General features: G+C 42.0%; 1 protein-coding gene across 1 annotated transcript in view; it reads right to left on the bottom strand.

Moving 5' to 3' along the window:
• Window positions 1-6,688: 6,688 nt before the first annotated feature.
• Window positions 6,689-20,263, bottom strand: part of NEK1 (NIMA related kinase 1) — a gene marked incomplete in the record, with an annotated part of 3,475,820 nt that continues 3,462,245 nt past the window's right edge. Inside the window, 1 exon segment of the mRNA XM_044062568.1 lies at window positions 6,689-7,742. Coding sequence (XP_043918503.1) covers window positions 7,729-7,742 — 14 coding nt within the window.

Below are 20,263 nucleotides of genomic sequence, written 5' to 3'. Positions count from 1 at the left end.
ATGCTCTAGTCTAGTGGAATGACCTTTTGGTTTAGCTGGAAGCTCTTTATTTCATGACTGACAAATAAAGGCAATAGTATCAGATAACCTTCTGGATAAGGTCACTTTAGAAACTGGAAGGCCTTGTTTGTTGAAAGCATAAGAAAGAAATAACTGGTCTGACTTTCTTAGTTCCTTAGTTCTATGGAGGTAAAAATGCAATTGTCTGTGTACATCCAGTTGGTGAAGCTTGTATTCTGCCTTGTTGCTGTGATTAGGAAAGAAAACTGGGAGATCTATGGATAGATTTAAATTGTTCTCTGAGCAGACTTTAGGAATAAAGGATTGATTGGTCCACAGAGAAACTCTGTCCTTGTGAAACACCAGGTAAGGAGAACGAACACATAGTGCTTGAAGTTCTGAGACACTTCTAGCTGAAGTGATAGCAACCAGAAAAAGTGTCTTCCAAGAAAGAAATTTTAAAGAGCATGATGCTGCCGGTTCAAAGGGAGGCAAAATTAAGGAGGCTAAAACTAAACTGAGATTCCAAGGACGGGGAGGATCTCTAACTGGGGGTCTAAGAAGAGATGTTCCTTTCATAAAGGCCTTGCAGAGCTTATGAGACATTATGCTAGAATTAAACATAATGATATGAAAATTAGAAATGGCAGCTAGTTGTACTCTAATGGTAGCGAATGCCGCACCAGACTGAAAAAGCTGTGCTAGAAATTCAAGAATTTCATGGAGTGGGGCTGAGAAAGGATCCAAATTTCTAGATTCTGCCCAGTAAGAAAACCGTTTCCATTTACTAGCATACGTTTTCCTCATAGTAGACTTATGTGGGGAAACAATAATATCACGGACTGCTGGGGAGATATTGGAAAGCCTGGCTAAGGTTGGAAGTGGAGTAACCAAGCTGTGAGCTGGAGAGTTTGAAGGGAATGGTGCAACCCGCCTGATTGGTAAATCAGAAGATCTGGAACTGGGTCCAGAATTCACAGTTAATCCAGAAGGTGGAGGTGTAGGAATGGGAACCATATTTGTTGAGGCCAATATGGGGCAATGAGGATCATTTTGCAACCCAACGATTTTGCTTTCTGTATGAGTCTTAGAATTAGGGGAAAAGGGGGAAAAGCGTAAAGGAGTCCCTAAGGCCAATCGTGGGTATATGACCTGGAAGGAGAAGTAGCTGCTGCATTTGTTGTTGATAGGAGTGGAAAATAGGTCACAGCAAGGCTGTCCCCATTTGCGGAAGATAAGATCTGCAAATTCCTGATTCAGAGACCACTCGTGAGGCATAAGGATAGCGCTGCTGAGCCTGTCCGCTATAACACTGGATTTCCCAGGGATGTGCGTTGCTATCAGAAAACGTGAGGAAATCGTCCATTGCCACAGTCTGAGTGCTTCTCGACACAAGGGGTAAGACCTGGTCCTGCCCTGTTTGTTGATGTACCATATCACTGACATGTTGTCCATTTGGATTGCAATGGTCCCGGAAGGAAAAGAGTCTTGAAGGGCCTGCAATGCTAGAACTGCTCTCATTTCTAGGACATTTATATGCAGATGGTACTCGTGAGGGTGCCAAGTGCCTTGGACTGTCCTGCCTAGATAATGTCCCCCCCACCATATCAGGGAGGCATCTGTGGTCACTGTGGTTACCGGAGGGTGTTGTATGAAAGGTCTGCCCAGAATTAGTAGTGGGGAGACCATCCACCAAGAAAGGTGCCTTTTGCATGTTTCCTGTGATCAGGATCATGTGAGACATGGGTAGTTCCTGGAAAGACCACTGCGTGAAAAGAAGCCACTGAAGGATTCTCATGTGGAAACGCACTAATGGGACAAGAATAATGGCAGCTGCCATGGAGCCTAGAGCTTGGAGGACATGTCTGACTTGAACCCTTTTGCTCTACATTATAATTAACACTTGTTGACGAACAGTGGAAACTCTTTCCTGTGGTAATCTTGCAAACATTTCTTTTGTGTTTAATTCTGCTCCTATGTATGTGATAAACTGACAGGGCAACAAGGCAGATTTTTCGAAATTTACTGTAATGCCTAGATGAGTGCATACTGTGATTGTATAATCCCGTGCCTCTAAGAGTTGACACCTGGTGGTAGCAGTCAGGAGCCAGTCGTCTAGATAGGGAAACACCTGGAATCCTTGACGCCTCAGGTGAGCCGTGACTACTGCCATACACTTGGTGAACACCCTGGGGGCTGAGGTGAGACCAAAGGGCAAAGCTCTGAACTGGTAATGACTGGCCTCTACCAAGAAGCAAAGAAATCTCCTGGAGGGTCTGTCTATCTTGATATGGTAGCACGCGTCCTGAAGATCTATCGAGCACATCCAATAGTCCTGATCCAGAAAAGGGAAAATGGACTGCAGTGTCACCATCCGGAACTTTTCTTTTTGTACAGATTTGTTCAATCAGTTGTATATGTCTCCATTCCCCTGTCTTTTTTGATACTAAAAAGAATCTTGAGTAAGTTCCCGATCCTAGTTGGTCTGCGGGGACTTCTTGAATGGCTTTTTTTACTAGCAGTCTTGAATCTTCTGTGACTGCTTGATCCCTTAGATTGGGGGGGACATCTGGGATGGGATTTTTTGATTCTATGGGGGGGGTCGATGGAAGGGAATTTTGTAACCTCCAGATATGATGGATAGTACCCATCTGTCTGTTGTTATATTTTGCCAGGCTTTTGGGTACAGCTAAAGTCTTCCCTCGACTGCCTCCAGAGGTGAGCAGTCGGGCAACCCTTCAGGGATGCTGGAAGGGTTTGGCAGAGAAGGTTTCTCTGTCACCCTGGTTTTGCGGTCCCCCTCTGCCATGAGGGTGGCATCTATTATTGTTGTTTCCCCCTCTGCCCCTGGGGGGAAAAATCACCACGTGTATCAGGCAAGGGTCCCTGGGATTTTCAGAACCACATCTTTCCACTCTTCTGACCCTTGGGATAAGGTCTGGAAGGAGTGGAAAAATGGACTCCCACGGCAGAGAGAGTCTTGCCTTCCTGCTCACACCTGGTCAACGTGTCTTTCACCTGAGGCCTAAAGAGAAAGGAGCCATCAAAGGGAGTATTGGTGAAGGACGCTCAAAAGGGTTCCACAAACTGACAGCCGCATCCAAGCATGTCTCCTGAGAGCCGCACCTGTCCCTGTGGCTCTGCTCACTCCATCGGCTGCATAGGAAATCAGCCTCATGGAGGAGTTGACTATGGAATTAAGAGTCGCAAGCTGAGAAGCTACTTTGGCTGGTGCTCCCTCAGCTGTAGGATCTTGAAGGGTATCTCCAAGCTCTTTCAGAAGATCCCTTTGAAGATGTGTAAAATGGCATAGATAATTCAGGGATCTCATTGAAAAGGTTGCTGAAGCAAACATTCACTTTCCATATCTGTCCATCGTCCGAGACTCTTTGCTTGGAGGATGAACAGATGAAGAGGTTTCTGCCAACTATTTCTTGGTTGCTCCTGCTACCACCATGTCATCAACGGGCACACTTTTGGAGAGAAAATGCTTGTCCTGGAGGGCTGTAATAAATTTGTTTGGTCTCCTTGGAGTAGGTTCCACAGAATCTGGAGCTGACCAAGCCTGTCGAGCCACTACAGACATGAGTGGATGGAAAGGAGGAGATTCCCAGGAAGTGGAAGGTCGGGAACCTAATGCGTCCAGGTATATAGACTCGTCCTTGGTAGGGGCTAGGAAAGTCCAGTCCCTCCTCTGTCTAAGCATTTCAAGGATGTCTGAAAAGGAAACCTCTTCAGAGGGAGACCTTGGGGACCCTTCCGATTCATCCATGTCTGTATCTGAAGTGACAGACTCAGGGGAGTCTTTGTGCTTTCTCTTGCACTTCTTCTTCCGGGGAGGCTCCTCCAAGTGATCAGGGGAGGCTTCGGAAGAAGAAGGATCACCCAATGGGGTGTCCTGGGGCATAGGTTCCCTATGCTTGGGGTCTGGAGGAGGAGTAGAGGTTGGAACAGACACCACGGGGGGAGGAGCCAATGCAGCTGGCAGCAGAGCTGTTTTGGGGGACAGCACAGTCCGCATGACCTCAAAGGCATCCCAACCTCTAGGCAGAGAAAGCTCCTGCTCCAAAGAAACAGGAGTCTTTCTCAGCGTCGAGGGTGATGGCTCCGAGTTCGATGTTGGAGCCGAGCTCACCTGTGCCGAAGCTCCGAGGGGGAGAACGGGGTCGGACAAGGGTCCGATGCCACTCCTCCCCTCAGAGCCGAGAGAGCCTCAGAACCCAGATCCCTTGATAGAAGGTATAATCGAGGTAATCAGAGCAGACGTCGGAACTGAAGGAGAGATGATGATCGGTGCCGACAGTTCTACTACCTGCAGATCCATGGTCTCCGGCTCCAAGCTAAATGTAGTCAGAGGAGGAACAGAAATAGAGGTGGTTGGAGCCGATACCTGTTGAGGTGGGCTGGACAGAATTTTTGCTGGTGCCTGTGACTTAAGCAACCTACTTACTACTCTCTACACATCATGATCCGATAATCTAGAGGATTGAGAGGAGTGGGAAGAATGATGGCTACGTTCACTCTGTAACAAAGGTGACTGAGGTGCCGAGTGGATGGACTCCAAGGACGGAGACCTCAGTCTCTTATGGCTCTGAGATGGCTCTGAAATAGCAGATGGAGCCGAAGGAGTTGTCCTGTCATTGCCAGCCGGCACTGACATACTTGGTCAAGTAAAGGAGTCTGCTCCGAAGGTGGAGCCGACAGCTTGACAGACTTGGGGGATTTTGCTGGCTGAGTACTTTTAGCTGGAGAATCCTGAGGCTTCAATAATCCCTGAAGGATTAATTTGTTTTTGTGCTCCTGCAGGACCCTTGGACTAAAAGTGTGACATATAGAACAGGAGTCCTGCAGGTGAACAGCACCCAAACAATATACACAACTAGTGTGGCCATCTGTCAGAGACATTTTCTGACAGCATGAGACACACTTTTTGAAGCCAGATACCTTGGTATCTTTAGACATTATATTAACAACAACCACAACAACAATAATAAAGGCTATACTACAAAAAAAAAACAAGAAACAAATAGACTTTTTTTTTTTTTTTTTTTTTTTACAGTTAAGGAACAGAAGGGGGGGAGGAAGAACTCTCATCTAAATGAGTTCAAGAGAATAGAAGGCCTACGAGTTATGAAGCGACAGCCAACAAAGCTAAAATATGCAAGAAAGTGATAAGGAATAAAGGAATATTATCTAGACAAAAATAGATAAATACTTGACAAACTTTCAAGAATAAACAACAATATATTAATAGAAAAAAACTATACTAAGCCTGAGCCAGTACGGAAGCAACCTCGCAGCTGAAGCGGCAAACGAGATCTGGGTAGCTGACGCTGGGCATGCTGGGATAAGGGGTAGCCTCGAGCCAGTAAACAGCTCTCGAGCTATAGAAGATGGCCGAGTCGGAGCCGAGGATCGGCTCCGAACCCAAACAGCAAGAACGAAGGCGAGATGGACAACTTAACATCATAAGTTTTGGGAGTGTAATGAGTTGGCAATCTTTAAAAATTCCCACAGAGTACTCTGTCAGCAACACTGGCTAGGCAAATGGATGCAATTAAGGAAATTATTTTTGAGCTGGCATACAGGATCTGAGTTACCTAGACATAGTAAGTTCTTGTTAAGTTTAATTCTGGTGACTGCCTAAAAAGCAATTACTAGAAAATAGAAATTGAAGTCTAAACCAACTGTACTTAAAGTAGTGAATATTGTAATAGAGATAAAAAAATGGAAGGGGACTCTTTAGAAAGGGTAGGACTAAATTACGTAGAAAACATGGAAATTGTAGGAACAATACATACAGAAAGATGTTTTGGAGGAAGAATGAGGTTTAAGCTAGAAAAAACTGATCAACTTATGAAATGGTGGCTCGATTATATTGTACATAGCAATATATGTGATGTATATATGTGATGTATAAGGTTTGTAGCTGTGACCATGTTAATGTTTTCTTTAATATAAATGCAGGTTTGCCTATGTTACAACTGATAATTCAATAAAGGTGTTAAAAAACCTGTAACATTAAAAAAAGGGGTGTGTTGGGTAAAGCAAGCACTTTCTGCTGGTGTCACGCTTCCTTTACTTACAGAAATGAACTTTGAAATAACACACTCTTGATGAAAATTATAAATACATACCTAATCCCCAAGACTTTCACATTGCCAGGATTTTAGGTTTGCTACATGAAACCTGATCTTCAACATCCATGATCACACTAATATGAAATGAAAACAAGGAAGGGATATATAAGCTGGAACAGGGAGTTTTGTGACTTAAGTCAAAGTCAAACTAAACTTTATTGTCATTCAGATCAACAAATGCAGTGCATCACTGGATGAAAATTATGACTGGCAGAAAAAGAAATGAAAAAGGATATCGCTACCCTCCCCACGTTACAGGTACCTATGTCAATGTCGTCTAAAGACTTCATCAGAGAATGAACAGGTACTCTTCAAAATGATATTACTGAATGGAAATTTTGGCAATACACTGCCAGCTCATGGTAGCAGAATTCACATGGATGGTCATTGGTTGTGTAACATTGTCTTGGAAAAGACAACACAACAGCATATTAGACTGCTGTAATCAAAATAAGCATTCATTAAACAGTATTTTTTCTTGCCGAGTCCACAAGGAGAACTATTCTGATAATAAGAGCACTATTACAAAGACACCACAAGTAATACAATATTGTACAAAAATCAAGTCTTTAATTTACATCAATAGGAATACATAATATACACTGCATTGGTTTTATACAGAACTGGAGGATATACACATTTCAACTCTCCTGCAATAATCTGATATATGAACAATCCAATAAACCAACTGACAAAGCAATCCATCTGCATAATAAAGACTGCAGATAGTGTTTAAAATATATTGTGATGGTCCCTGTGTCATCAGCAAATCAGAAGACTTTATTGATGTTCTTACTACATACCTACTTTTCTTCACAAGTAATTGTTCAAGACAATATTACATTTGGAATGTACAGGTGAAAGCTGTCACTAAAAAAATAAAATGGCATAGCATTATATTAACTTTGTAGAAAGAATGCATCTTAAAATGCATGCGTGTGTGTAAGTGCATATGTAGAGGGTTTTGTAACTATAGGTAAAATGGTAAAAAAAATGTTCATACTGATGTGCATCTACAGAGATGCATAAAAGTTTATTCAGATTGGTTGGCCTGAGATCCTTGTGATAGACGAAGATAGGTCTGTGAAAAAGGAGAAAATTCTGTTGTGGAAAAGTTAACCATGCTTATTACAGTGGAGAATTTAATATGCTTTACCTCAAAAAAATTAGAAAAGCAAACATTTAATTACATTATACTGATGGTCACTTCCAGTTGACAGACACACATAAATTGCCTGCAATTTGTTTTTACTTAGTGACACTCTATGAGGATTACAGCATGACAGACTAAAAGATTTCCTTATCTCTGTAATGCTTTGGTCATAGATTTCACAATGGTACCGTTTTATCAGTTATGCATTAAGAGGTAAGAATAGACTTAAGGCAAAATGACTTAAGTGTGTACAATATGCTTAGACTTTTCCCCACATTCAATATGTAAATAACAGCCACAAGCCTTCAGTTTACTTCAAAGTGCTTATTCCAGCAGTAACTCAAAGTTCAATTTCTCTGCTGTTATCCTATCTTATAGTTTCAATCAAGCAACAATACAGGAAATGTTCCACTGTTGTTCCATCAAGATGTGTTCCTATTCATCATTATCTGTAACATAATATTAAAAGGTTAGCAAAGGATTACAGTTTTCATACTAAGGATAACAAAGTACTGCAGTCAAAATTGTTAAACATGGTTGAGAAAGCAATGACAACAGAATACAAAACAAAAATGCATTTTAATTAAAATCACAAAAATGTACCTTTTGTCAGCTGAACATAAAACACAGTGTAAAGATTTATGCAATAATATATACACACACACATATACACAATATATATATATATATATATATATATATATATATATATATATATATATATATATATTTCAAAACATCTAAAACTCATAACATCTAAATTCAAAACATCGAGACCACAACATCTAAAACCCATAACATTGAATTTCATATCATCAAAACTTTGCATCACATCAAACACTACAAATCACATAAAAATAACATTCCCTCCACCTGTACCACCACCAAAAAAACAAACACACTTTTTACTATGTTTCTGCAGGGGGCAAACCTCCCCTGCACCCCCCCCCCATAAATTAAATATACCAACTCCAAGATCGCACTACAGTGGGAAAAAGTTAATTTCCTAATCCCACTGTATCGTGATCACCATAAAGAATGTACACATAATGTCTATATCACTTACCCGTATAGCCTAAAAACCACAGAGTTGCAAAATAAATACTATATAAGTAGTATAAATTCCTACACTATATAAATAAAAAAACTACAACATCTCATACTGATGCCACAAGAATAACATACTAAACTATAACATTTACATGTTTCATGATACACTATTCCATATTATACATTTTCGATGTTATGAGTTTTAGATGCTGTGGTTTTGATGTTTTGAATTTTAGATGTTTTGAAGTGTAACCATATATATACACATATATAGAAAATGTAGGGATCTCCCCTGCCCATGCATAACAGTCATCAGCCCCTTCTCAGTCCCATTCTCCAATGCAGATTGTTTTATCCCACATCAACTTGTAGGTGTGATCCTCATTCTACAGCATGGATTACCCTTTATGCTGCTCATGGCAACTCGTGCTGAAGGTGATCGTGGACTGGCACAGAAGCCATCATCTCCATAGCTAAAGGTAGTGATAATTTATCTGGTCTAACTTCCTATCCCTTGCATTCCTACTGTGCAGGCCATCTAAGGGGGGTAAACAATACCAGCCCACAGGTATGTGCAAGATGCTAAACATACATTTTAACTCTAGTAAAAGTGGATCAGCAGCTGAGCTCAAATCACAATCATGTCTCTGTTAGGGATCAGTACAGCAGATCATAAGCATGCCACCTTCGCCAAGGAAAAGTCAGCTGGAGTTAGCGACTCAACGCCATCTCCTCTGACCAGTTCTTCTTATGCAGTGATCGTAAAGTGATGCTAGATTGCCTGGAATGTAACCAGGACTTTTTCTTGCTGCCACATGACTATTATATTACAAACAAAACCACCACATCCATCCTAAGACCTCTAAGACATAGTTGACAGCTCCACAGGTCTTTTGTGAAGACTTTCCAAGGTTGGGCAAACTCAGAAAACTGTCCCCAGAAAAGCGTATAAGGAGAGGAACAGATTGATTCTAAGCAAATTTAGAAATAACCTTAGGAATGAAAGAAAGATTGGTTCCAAGAGTTACCCTTTCTTTGTGAAAAAAAAGGGCTGAGAATACATGAGGGCTTGAAACATAAATATTCTCTTTCTTCGGCTAGACAAAGTAAGAAACTTTAGGGAACATCTAGCTGCAGGTTAAAATGGATATTAAGTACATTTCTTTAATACAAAATTAGTATCTCAGGATACAGCCACCTGTGGTTTAATGCACAAAACCACTTTCAAGAATGGTTCGACTTGAAATAAAGAACAGGGTAATTTAAAGGCAAACAGGCAGAAATGACCGAAAGGTGCAATTTGGTAGGACTGTAAGATAGGCCTGATTTGAACAATTCACACAGATATGGGGAACCACTGGAGCACAGGCTTGGGCTGGATCCTGGTCTCTAACACAGCATCAGCTAGAAAATCTTTTTCACTTGGCCAAATAAAAGTTCCTAGCAGCAGGTGTTCTAGCCTCATTTAACACCTGTTGCATGTCCTCTGAAAATAACTGCCTAAATGGGATTAAAAGCCTATCATCCACACAGGTGTAGGTTCAGAATGTTGGCATACATGGAAAGGAAGAACAAATGTTTGGTCTAAAAGGGAGTTATACTAGGAGTATCTTTGCAGAGTCCTTCTTGATTTTTAGTAAGACTTTGGTAAACAGAGGACATGGGGATCATCATGAAGGAATGCTCCTTCCCACTGGGAAGGAAAGGCCTGCTTGCAAGGAATCCTGGCACAGACCTTCTGTAACTGTCTGCTGTGAATAGACACAAAAGGATCTATTTTGGAAGTTATCAACAGGTGGGCAATCTCCTGGAAGACTTCCAAGTATAACAAACATTTGTGAAGGTCTGTCCTGGAAGGAAGTGACTGTGTGGAATAGCCATCTTCTAGGCAATCCTGGCTAGCCTGTATAGGGTGTAGGACCTGGTTCTTTATGTGCCGCAGCACTGTTATCATAAACAGTGGTTCTGTAGTTCATAGGCGGTTCAATTTTTATCAGGTCAGTCATTTCTCTGTGATATGTTTTTCCTTTTGTAAACTGCTCATATTGCAAAGACTGTGTGTGTGGTGAGAGACCGAGTTAGAATGGGGGAGAAAAACAGAAACAGGGAGACCTGGGTTTAGCTGAGAATCTGGTAGGCCCATCAAAGGAGTTCCTTTTTGATGAAATTCAAGACTGGAACAGGAAAAGATAGGGGATGTTGGTGTGGGGGCCAAAGAAATTTCAGGAAGCTCTGAATGTTCCTCATATGAAGTCTCGATACAAGGACCATGATGTTGGCTGGCAGCATAAAAAATAGAATTTTGTATAAATCCATTGCTGTAGCAGAATGAAACTTTCTCTGCAAAGAGAGGAACATCCAGGACTCCCAGAAGGGATACTAGAAAGTTTAACCTGTGAGATGGAAATCAGAAAGATCTCTTACGGTTCAACCTAAAACCCAAGATGTATAGAGAAAAGTAGGGATGCCTGGCAGTCTTGAGCAGAATTTGCTAAGATAAGACAATTGTCTGGGTAAAGGTAAATGTGGATTCCTTGAAGTCTGCTGAAGGCAATGACTGTAGCCAGGCATTTTGTAAATTCCCTTGCACTGTAGATAGACCAAATGGCAAAGATGCAGTACACTCAAGCACAAAGTGTCTTCAACACCCATGACCTTTGTGAACTAGGATGTGGTGATATGCATCCTTCAGACAGCCGGTGACCAAGCAAGGTTTATAAGGAAGAGTAGGAAAAACAGTCACATGCAGACTACATAACTCTATTAAGCCATACAGCCTGTCAGCACACCCACTACCAAAAATAAAGAAACTATGCAAAATTTGGCACTTAGATGAATATATACTTCCCTATCTTACAGGGAACTCCAACAGCTCAGGCTGGATGGAGGAAACTCCAACAGCTCAGGCTGGATGGAGGAAACTCCAACAGCTCAGGCTGGATGGAGGAAACTCCAACAGCTCAGGCTGGATGGAGGAAACTCCAACAGCTCAGGCTGGATGGAGGAAACTCCAACAGCTCAGGCTGGATGGAGGAAACTCCAACAGCTCAGGCTGGATGGAGGAAACTCCAACAGCTCAGGCTGGATGGAGGAAACTCCAACAGCTCAGGCTGGATGGAGGAAACTCCAACAGCTCAGGCTGGATGGAGGAGCATCTATGAAACGGTGAGGGCAATGACAGATGAAAATGGTGGCTGACTGAGCAGCAAATTCACTAGAGCTCTCCCAGCGTGAAAACAAAGATCTGCTTAAAAAGCCAGTAAAAAGTTATAAATTTGGGACAGATTCAGTTATGGGCTAGTATATACATTGCCTGGATGACAGCAAAGAAAAAAATCTAGGAAAAGTAAGAAAAAGGCAACTCGAAAAGGAGAAGAAACGTGGATGAGAAGAGTTTCATGGCTGGCACTAACCACACTTAACTGCAGCATGAATGAAAGAGATGACATCTAGTAAAGCAGAAGAAGAAATAGACTAGATGTACTCAAAAGTGTTTAAAAGTAGGGGGACTTTGTAAAAATACAACAGTCTGCCAAACTGTTAGGTTTAATGAAGTCAGAACTGGAAATAAGGGAAGGAATGGCAGAATGACACAGATTAGCACATTAAATGGAGAAATATTTAAAAAAAATTGAAGATTTTGCAGCGAGCATGAAGATAAAAAAGAAGCTATGTACTTAGCAGAACATTCCATTTGTGTTGTCCATTTTCCTTCTTCCTCAACAATTAGGTTTGGATCCCAACTTCAGATCAGACTCACCCATTACTATAGCTCGTGGCCAACTTAAATTCTCAAGCTCCTCACTACCCATTATGCACCAACCCCTAACACACTTCAGATCTTGTCTGCTAGATGACATAAATAATAAATATTAGAATAATGTTCGTAACAAAGGAAATCAATATCTGGAGCTCCATACAAGGCACTGTGGGGTCTTTATAACATCTGATTTTTCCAGAAGTTCATGATGACTGAGGTTGGGGGTTGATGGGTGAGGAGTTGAGGAAGAATGAAAATGGACAACACAGATGGACGTTTATGGTAAGTACATAACTTCTTTATCTGATTTATCAATTTTCACTCATTCCTCAGCCACTGGGACAGAGTCTCCAGCCACCTTATATCCTGTGTGAACTCTAAGGAAGGATATTCCTGAGCATGGTTGAACCAAAGGCTGCTCTTCCCTTCAAGACTAGATCCAATTTTTAAGAACTAATAAAAGTATGACGATTAACCCAAGTAGCACCTGCGCATATGTCATCCATGTAATGATTGAATATAAATACTGATGAGGTTGCCACAGATCTTTTAGAGTGGGCTCTTAAATTTTGATAATGAAATACCCAATTTATCATAGATAAAGGACATGCAAATCAGTAATCCATGTTGCCAATGTTACCTCTGTAACAGATTTGCCTAGATTCAATTTGTAATGAGTAATAAATGTATGAGTATTAGCCCAAGTAGCAGCTGCACATATGTCATCCATGGAATGATTGAAGTAAAAATACTGAAGAGGTTGCCACAGATCTAGTAGAGTGATAATGAAATGCCCAGCTTATCATACATAAAAGATATACAAGCCAGTAATCCATCTTGCCAATGTTATCTTTGTAACAGATTTGCCTAGTTTGTTGTCTGCAAAGGATATAAATAACTGATCAGACTTTCTAATCTCTTTTGTTCTGTGCAAGTAGAAATACAACTGTCTATGAACATCCAGCAAGTTTAACATATTGTGACGATATGAGATATTGCCAGCTATGCCAGGAAAAATAGGGCAGGGGATGATATAACATATACCAGTATAATTAGCTGGATTTTGTAAAGAATTATATGTCATTTGTATGTCAAACTGATTTGTACAGGTGCTTGTGTTGAAAATGTATTTGTAAAGCTGCTTGTGTTAAAAATGCATCAACAGTGGGTCCTGCTGGACAGAAGACAAATATACCTGTATATCAGACTGTATTGTAACTGTTGAAATTAATAATTATAAAAGAGGATACTGAAAAAGAAGAGGTTAATCTCAGTCCAGCTAACTTTGAAAAACGGTCTTAAATTAAATTACCTGGTTTAGGCCATAAAGATTGTATCTTACAGTTCTAAGCCAGACACAAAATGTCTGTGAAAACCAGGACTGGGAATCCTACTCTATTGTCCTTAGGGGTGAACTAATTTTTACCCTGGAAGGGTGGACATTTCTGAAATGGTTTAATAGCTTCTGGATACTATCACACATCTTAGCAAAGCTCTATGTGTGTGTATTATGACATATATGTGGCTAGATTCTGGTTCAGTTTCTAGTAAAGGGAGGTAGTGTGGGAACCAGATGACCAGATATATATGGGATGTCATTCTGTAATCTAGCACTGAAATCATGTTTTAATATTAAATGAGAAAGAAGTATCAGTGCAATCTGTTTGGAGAAACCTGACAAATAAGGACCACTCACCCACTTCATCTTGCCTTGCTCTAGTAAGTTAACTGGGGGGCAGTAATTCTTTAAAGCAGTTAGGAAAATATAGTGAGATTAGTTAAGTACTGTTTTTCTGCATGTGTGTGAATATTTTCATTGCTGTTATTTCTAACATCTCCTGTGATTGAAACTCTGTTTACTGTGCCTTACAAACACAAAGTGCAGGGTTTGAGTCTCACAAGGGATAATTGGCTAGGCTTAAAATGGCTCGTAAGGGCAGTTAGCTTAGTACTAATCTATGAACATCCATGAACATCTATGAATAGATATTTTGTATTTTCATGTTCTTTGATTAATTATTAAATATATTTAAACTTTTCATTGTGGCTGGTCTTTCAGAGAACATTTTGACCTTTGAGAGTACTTATATTTATTGGTGACACTGCGGCCACTCCTGAAAGCCTTGTTGCATTGGTCAAACACTACCATTTGTATTGGTATTAATTTTACTCAGGAAATGGGTAGAATGGACCTGCTCAATTTGCTATCAAGCTGGACTTACCTGGAATGTGTGTTTCTATCAGAAAGCAGTTGGATGAGATCACCCATTGCCACACTATGAGCACTTCCTGACACAAGGGATAAGATATGATTCCACCTCTTTTGTTGATGTACCAAACTACTGATATTTTGCGGTTTGATTCACAATTTGATTCACAATTGTCCCCAGAGGTATAGCATCCTGAAAAGCTTGCAATACTAAAAGCTCTGCTCTCATCTCCAGGACATTTATATGCAAATTGGCCTGTTCCCGGGACCAAGTGCCTTGGACTGTTTCCCAATCTAGGATGTGTCCGTGGTCATTATGGCCTTCGGTTGAGGGTGAATAAATAGACAGCCTTGTAGAACCTGATCTAACCTTATCCACCACCAAAGGTATTTTTTGCATGCTTCTGTGATCCTTATTTGTACTGACAATTGCCAATAAAGAATTGGCCAGCAAGATGCTAGCATCCACTGAAGAATTCTCATATGAAATCTTGCCGGAGGACTAGAATTATGGCCGTTAAAATTGACCCCAGTGGTTGAAGAATCAGTCAGGATGAAATTTTGGTGATGTGAATAATTTCTGTGACCTGAAATCTCAATGTCTGTACTCTAGCTAGGGGAAGTGAAGCTGTTGCAGATACTGTACTGAAAACTGCCACTATGAACTCCAGTGTTTGAGATGGTTGCAACTGAGATTTGTTGTAATTTATTATAAATCCTATTATGAATAGATATCTGGTCGGGGCGGTGATGAGTCACTCTAAATCCTGAATCACCCCAAATCCCTGTAGTCTCAAGTGAGCTGCCACCACTGCCATGTATTTGGTGAACACATAGGGGGCTGTGGTGACACCAAAGGGCAGGGCTCTAAAATAGTAATGACTGGTTCCCAGCTGGAAGTGTAAGAACTTTCTGGACAGCTTACTCATTTTTATGTGCTAGTACACATCTTAAAGGTCTATCAAGCAAATCCAATTGTCCTTGCCTAGAAACAGCACTATGGACTGAACCATGACCATCCGAAAGTGTCAGACTGACTTCTTTAATTTGCCGAGATCCAGAATCAATCTCCAGTCCCCCTGCTTTCGTTGGCACTACAAAGAATCTTGAGTAAGTTCTTTTTCTTGCAGCTTTTGTATTTCCAGGGTTGGTGCTTTCCTCTGACTGGGTGGAACATTGGAAAACTTTTGCAAGGATGGGGGTGTTAAGGGAAAAGGAAATTACATAACCTGTGAAAATCTTCTGCACCCAGGTATCTTTTGTGATATCTAGCCAGACTCTCTGGTGCAGGGTCAAACAACCCCCAATTGCCTCCAGAGGGGGCAATCAGGCCTCATTTCAGGAGCACTGGTAGGTCCCATCACAGAATGGGTCTCTAGACCCTTGGTTTTGCGGGCCACCTCTGCCATGTGGGAGGCGGCTTCCATTAGCATTCCACCCCTATGCTTCTGGGAGAACTGTCTCCACATGGATCTTGGAAAGGACCCTGAGATTTTTTGAACATTTTCCATCCCACCTCATTGGATCCTAGAGGGTCCTTTGAGGGGTCGAAGAATGTACTCCTACAGCAGAAAGTCTTTCCATCTTTTTCACACCAAGTGTGTGTGTCTTTCACTTCTGGGCCAAAAAAAAGGAAGATCTGTCAAAGGGAGCAATGAGGAAAGACGACTTGAAAGGCTCCATAAAATCACACAGGTGTATCCAGGCATGTGTTCTTATTGAGATGCCTGAACCTGGTACCCTTCCTTGCAGAGATAAGCCTCATGAACAAATTTAAAATGGACTGAAGGGTTGCCAACTGTGAGGCTATCAAAGCTTGAGTTTTGGAACTAGGGGGCTCTGAAAGAGTATTTCAAAGTTATTTTATCAAATCCCTTTACAACCTAGTGAAATGTGCCAAATACTTCAGGGACCCAACAGCAAAGGTCCCTAAGCATAGATACACTTCACAAATCTGTCCAAAGGCTCTCTCTATTAGGGCAATGAACAGTGGAATGTTGCTCTGCAAGTTCGTTTTTCATGGCCACCGCCATGACCACGGCATCTACTGGTACTCCCTTGCTCCAGAATTCCCTTTCTGTCGGAGGTGTCAGAATTCAGTCTGGTCTCTTGGGGATAGGTTCAAAAAGAAAAGATTCCTTCCATGCCCTTTGAGAGATCACATCAATGAGCTCACCAGTGAGCAAAGTTACACAGGAGGTAGATGGGCCAGATCCAAATACCTCTAGGAACAGTGATTCCTCCGGAGAAGGATTTTGGGTGGACCAACATCCCTGTTTAGGAATCTCTAGAATGTCTCCAAATGAGATGCCTTTGGGTGGTTATCTAGGGGATCCTGCCCCTTCATTGAAATCAGTATCTTCTGTGATAGATTCCTGTGGGGAATTCAAGTGCCTCCTTTTGCACTTTCTCTTTTGGGGCACTTCCTCGGTGGGATGTTCCAGGGAAGTGTCTGAAGAGATGATGATACCCTGCTGGGTAGACTGGAGAGGTTGGAATGACTGTCCCTGTGGAGTGGAATGTTGAGGCTCAAGCCGCGGAGACACATGAGACGTTAAAGGAAAATCCGAGGGTGGACAGACCATTCATCTCTTCGATGCAGAGAACACTCTTCTCCACTTCCTCAAAGGCAGACCATCCCAGGCAGAAGGAAGCCGATGGAGCTGAGAAGACATGCTTCTGCTCCATCGGCTTTGTCTGCCCCAAAGGCAATCTATCTGAGGCAGCGGTTGGATCTGAGATGTCCAAAGGTGAGGCTCCAAGAGGCAAAGACAGCTCCAAAAACTTCAGAGTCAACTCCAACAACTCAGATCCGACTGGGATACTATTGCTCCAAGAGTCACTCAGCTCTGAACTTATCACAGCCTTGGCACTCAGAGAAACCCTTGGATCCCAGGATACCACTATCCTCAGATCTGATCCAGACCGTCTTGGCAAACTCAGATCCAATGACTCTGAAAAGAAATACTGAACTGGAGGAGGAGACGATAGTGGAGCATTAGTGCTGGCCAACACTTCCTGACCTAAAGGGGTAGAAGCCAGGAGAATCCCTATCTGTATCTGCACAGAGAGAAACTTCCTCATCATTCTATCCATGTCGGCTGCAGTGATACTTGTTCTTGGAAGAGCGAGATGAAGCAAATGACTGATTTGGAACACCATCTCTCTAGGAAGGGAGATGGGACCATAGACTGCCCTGGGTCTATGAAGGGAGAATATTGGGTCCAAGGGATTGATTTAGGATTTAACACACTTGGGTCCGAGGACATTTTATGGGATCCTGTTGAAATCTTCCAGCCGGAAGGCTTTGGATCCAATCTGCATTTTTTTATGGTGGCGGAGTAAAAGAGCCCAATTTCTTTTGGGACTTTTTTGTAGTCTCCTTGGAAATAATTTTAGGGGGTGAGCTCCAGAAATGGCTTCAGGAAAAGTAGTAGGAAGTTCCTTTAGAATTAGATTATTCTTACAGTCTGCTATTGCTCGCAGATTAAAACTTCTGCTGATACTACATTCGTCATTAAGATGATCTGGACCTAAACACTAGATACAAAGATCATGAACGTCCAAACAAGGTATCTTTATAGCCACACTTCTTACACTTTTTTAAAGTCTTCTTCTGGCCCCCTGCACCCTTGTGGTAGGAGAACATGGTTAGGACTCATCTGATTGAAGATTGCTTGCACATGCCTCATTTTTGAGCTTGTTTTATTGGTTAAATTGTTTAATTCAGTTTACTCACTGTTTTAACACAGCTCCACAGAGTTAGGTGACCAGTCACTGCTCTTCTGTATTCATCTGTGAAATCCAAGGAATCTGGTGCATTCTGCTAACCATAAATACAATTTTACACTGCATTTTGCACTTTTAAACTGTATTTTTGCTATATTGCTGACTTTTTAAAACTGTTCTTGCTGATTTGCTGCCCTTTTTCTGCCTGCTGCAGCACAGATTAGATTCAGACCTGCTGAATCTGGTTCAGTTTGTTAAATTGAACACTAAACCAGGCTATCTTTTGTTGGAGAGGGCCCCCTGCACCTTGTGTCAGGAGAGTGCAGTTAGGATGCATTTGTGCTTGTTTCCCACCTTTCCTGCAACTAGTCTAGTCCAGATACAGATTTGCTGCATCCAGGACTGTTCGTAAGCTTATGAGCAGTGTGAAAGTCTGGTCTTCAATTTTTCCCTTAGATCTGCTAGTTCTCTCCTATCCTACACTACTAGCTTATTAGTTTAGCACTTTACCAGACTTCTTTGTAGCAATTATTGTACCACACAAAAGTGCTACCAACAGTAAACATTCTACAAGGAAACAGCTCCAGTACTTATTATTAATGCCCACCCCTCCAGGCATGTCTACAGGGCAGTTCCCTGTGTTTCTTCTATTAACCTGGTGAACCTGGACATCCTGAGGCAATGTAGCAACTGCCTCATGTACACTGACAACCCTCTCCTCTTACCTTCCAACATTCAGACTTGCGAGGGATGCACTTGTATATCCAAATCGGAAGCCACGCACTCTCTCCAGCAAAGACCGGAATAGCTGGTTAAGATTAGGTCAACACTTGCACCACAACCACATGGAAAACATAGCCCTCCAAAACACACACCAGCATTGCCTTCACATAAAAACACAAACCACACACCCACCTTCGTGGAGGCTCTCAATAAAAATCTACCCAAACAGCAGAGACCTCCAAGCAGAAACACACTTGACCACCACAACACAACATTAATCATGAGACACATAATTCTCCTAAACAGTGTGCCACTCAACCAAAGCCCCTAAGGCAAAACAGCATGCCCAATCCACTAGTCATGGGTGACTCAATGATGCACACTGATGTCCCACTCACTAGGTTGAATAAGAAGAAAGTAACAGTGAGCTACCTGTCAGGATCCAGGATCCACCACATAACGCATGCACTCAGGTCCCTCAACAACAGGTACAAATATGACTCTGTCATTGCACATGTGGGTGTGAATGACATAAGACATACCTCCCTGGACTACATGACAAGAGACATGGAGGAGCTCTAGGATTATGTAGCCAAGGCGGGTATGACCCTAGCCCTGAGCAGCATCCTACAATCACCCAGAATGATACCACAGTACAAGCAGAAAATGATCGATTTCAACAACTGGCTAAGTTTCTGGCGTCATTCTAAGGGGATCCAGTATTGTCTGCCTGGGATGACATGATTGATAGACCTCAATGCTTTGCCAGGGATGGCCTACATCTGTCACCCCTGGGCTTCTGGATACTGGCCAAGGCTCCTGACACCCCTTCAGTGCCTTTTTTAGATGGTGTTCCAAAGACCAAATTACCACCGTAACAGCTACAAACAAATGCAATATGAGGGTAATGCTACTCAATGCTAGAAGTCTAAATCTCAAAATGCACTCACACAAAGCACTCCTTAAAATGGAGAACACCGACATTTGTGCTGTAACAGATACCTGGTTAAAGGCAGCAGAAAGCACCCCTGTACTACCAGGCTACTAACTCATTCCACACCTTTCAGTCCCAGAACTTGAACCGAAGCTCCAAAGCCAGTGGTGTTTCCCTATTCATAAAGGATGCGCATACTTCTAGACAGGTAGCCCAACATAATGCATCTGAGATGCTTCAGGTGCAACTAACATTGGGTAATACACTGATTCAGGTAGTAGCCTGCTATAGGTTCCCAACCATGTCCCAAGACTCACACTCCATGTTCCTAAGCACCCTGGAGAATATTAGGGTCCAACTTAACACTCTCATACTGGGCAACTTCAACTACCCCTCCATTAACTGGGAAAACTACTCATGTACCAATGCACTTGCCCAACGTTTCCTGGAATTCATTAATTCCAATGCCCTGGACCGGCCCATTCTTACCCACACTAGAGGTAGCAACATCCTTGACCTGGTCATTACTAACATGGGCGACCATTGCTCTACACCAATAGTCAAC

This window comes from Protopterus annectens, chromosome 2.part1, assembly GCF_019279795.1.
Source record: "Protopterus annectens isolate FY-2018-M chromosome 2.part1, PAN1.0, whole genome shotgun sequence".
NCBI classification, from domain to species: Eukaryota; Metazoa; Chordata; order Ceratodontiformes; family Protopteridae; genus Protopterus; species Protopterus annectens.
The sequence above is the reverse complement of the archived record's forward strand: the minus strand, read 5'-3'. Positions and strand labels throughout refer to the sequence as shown.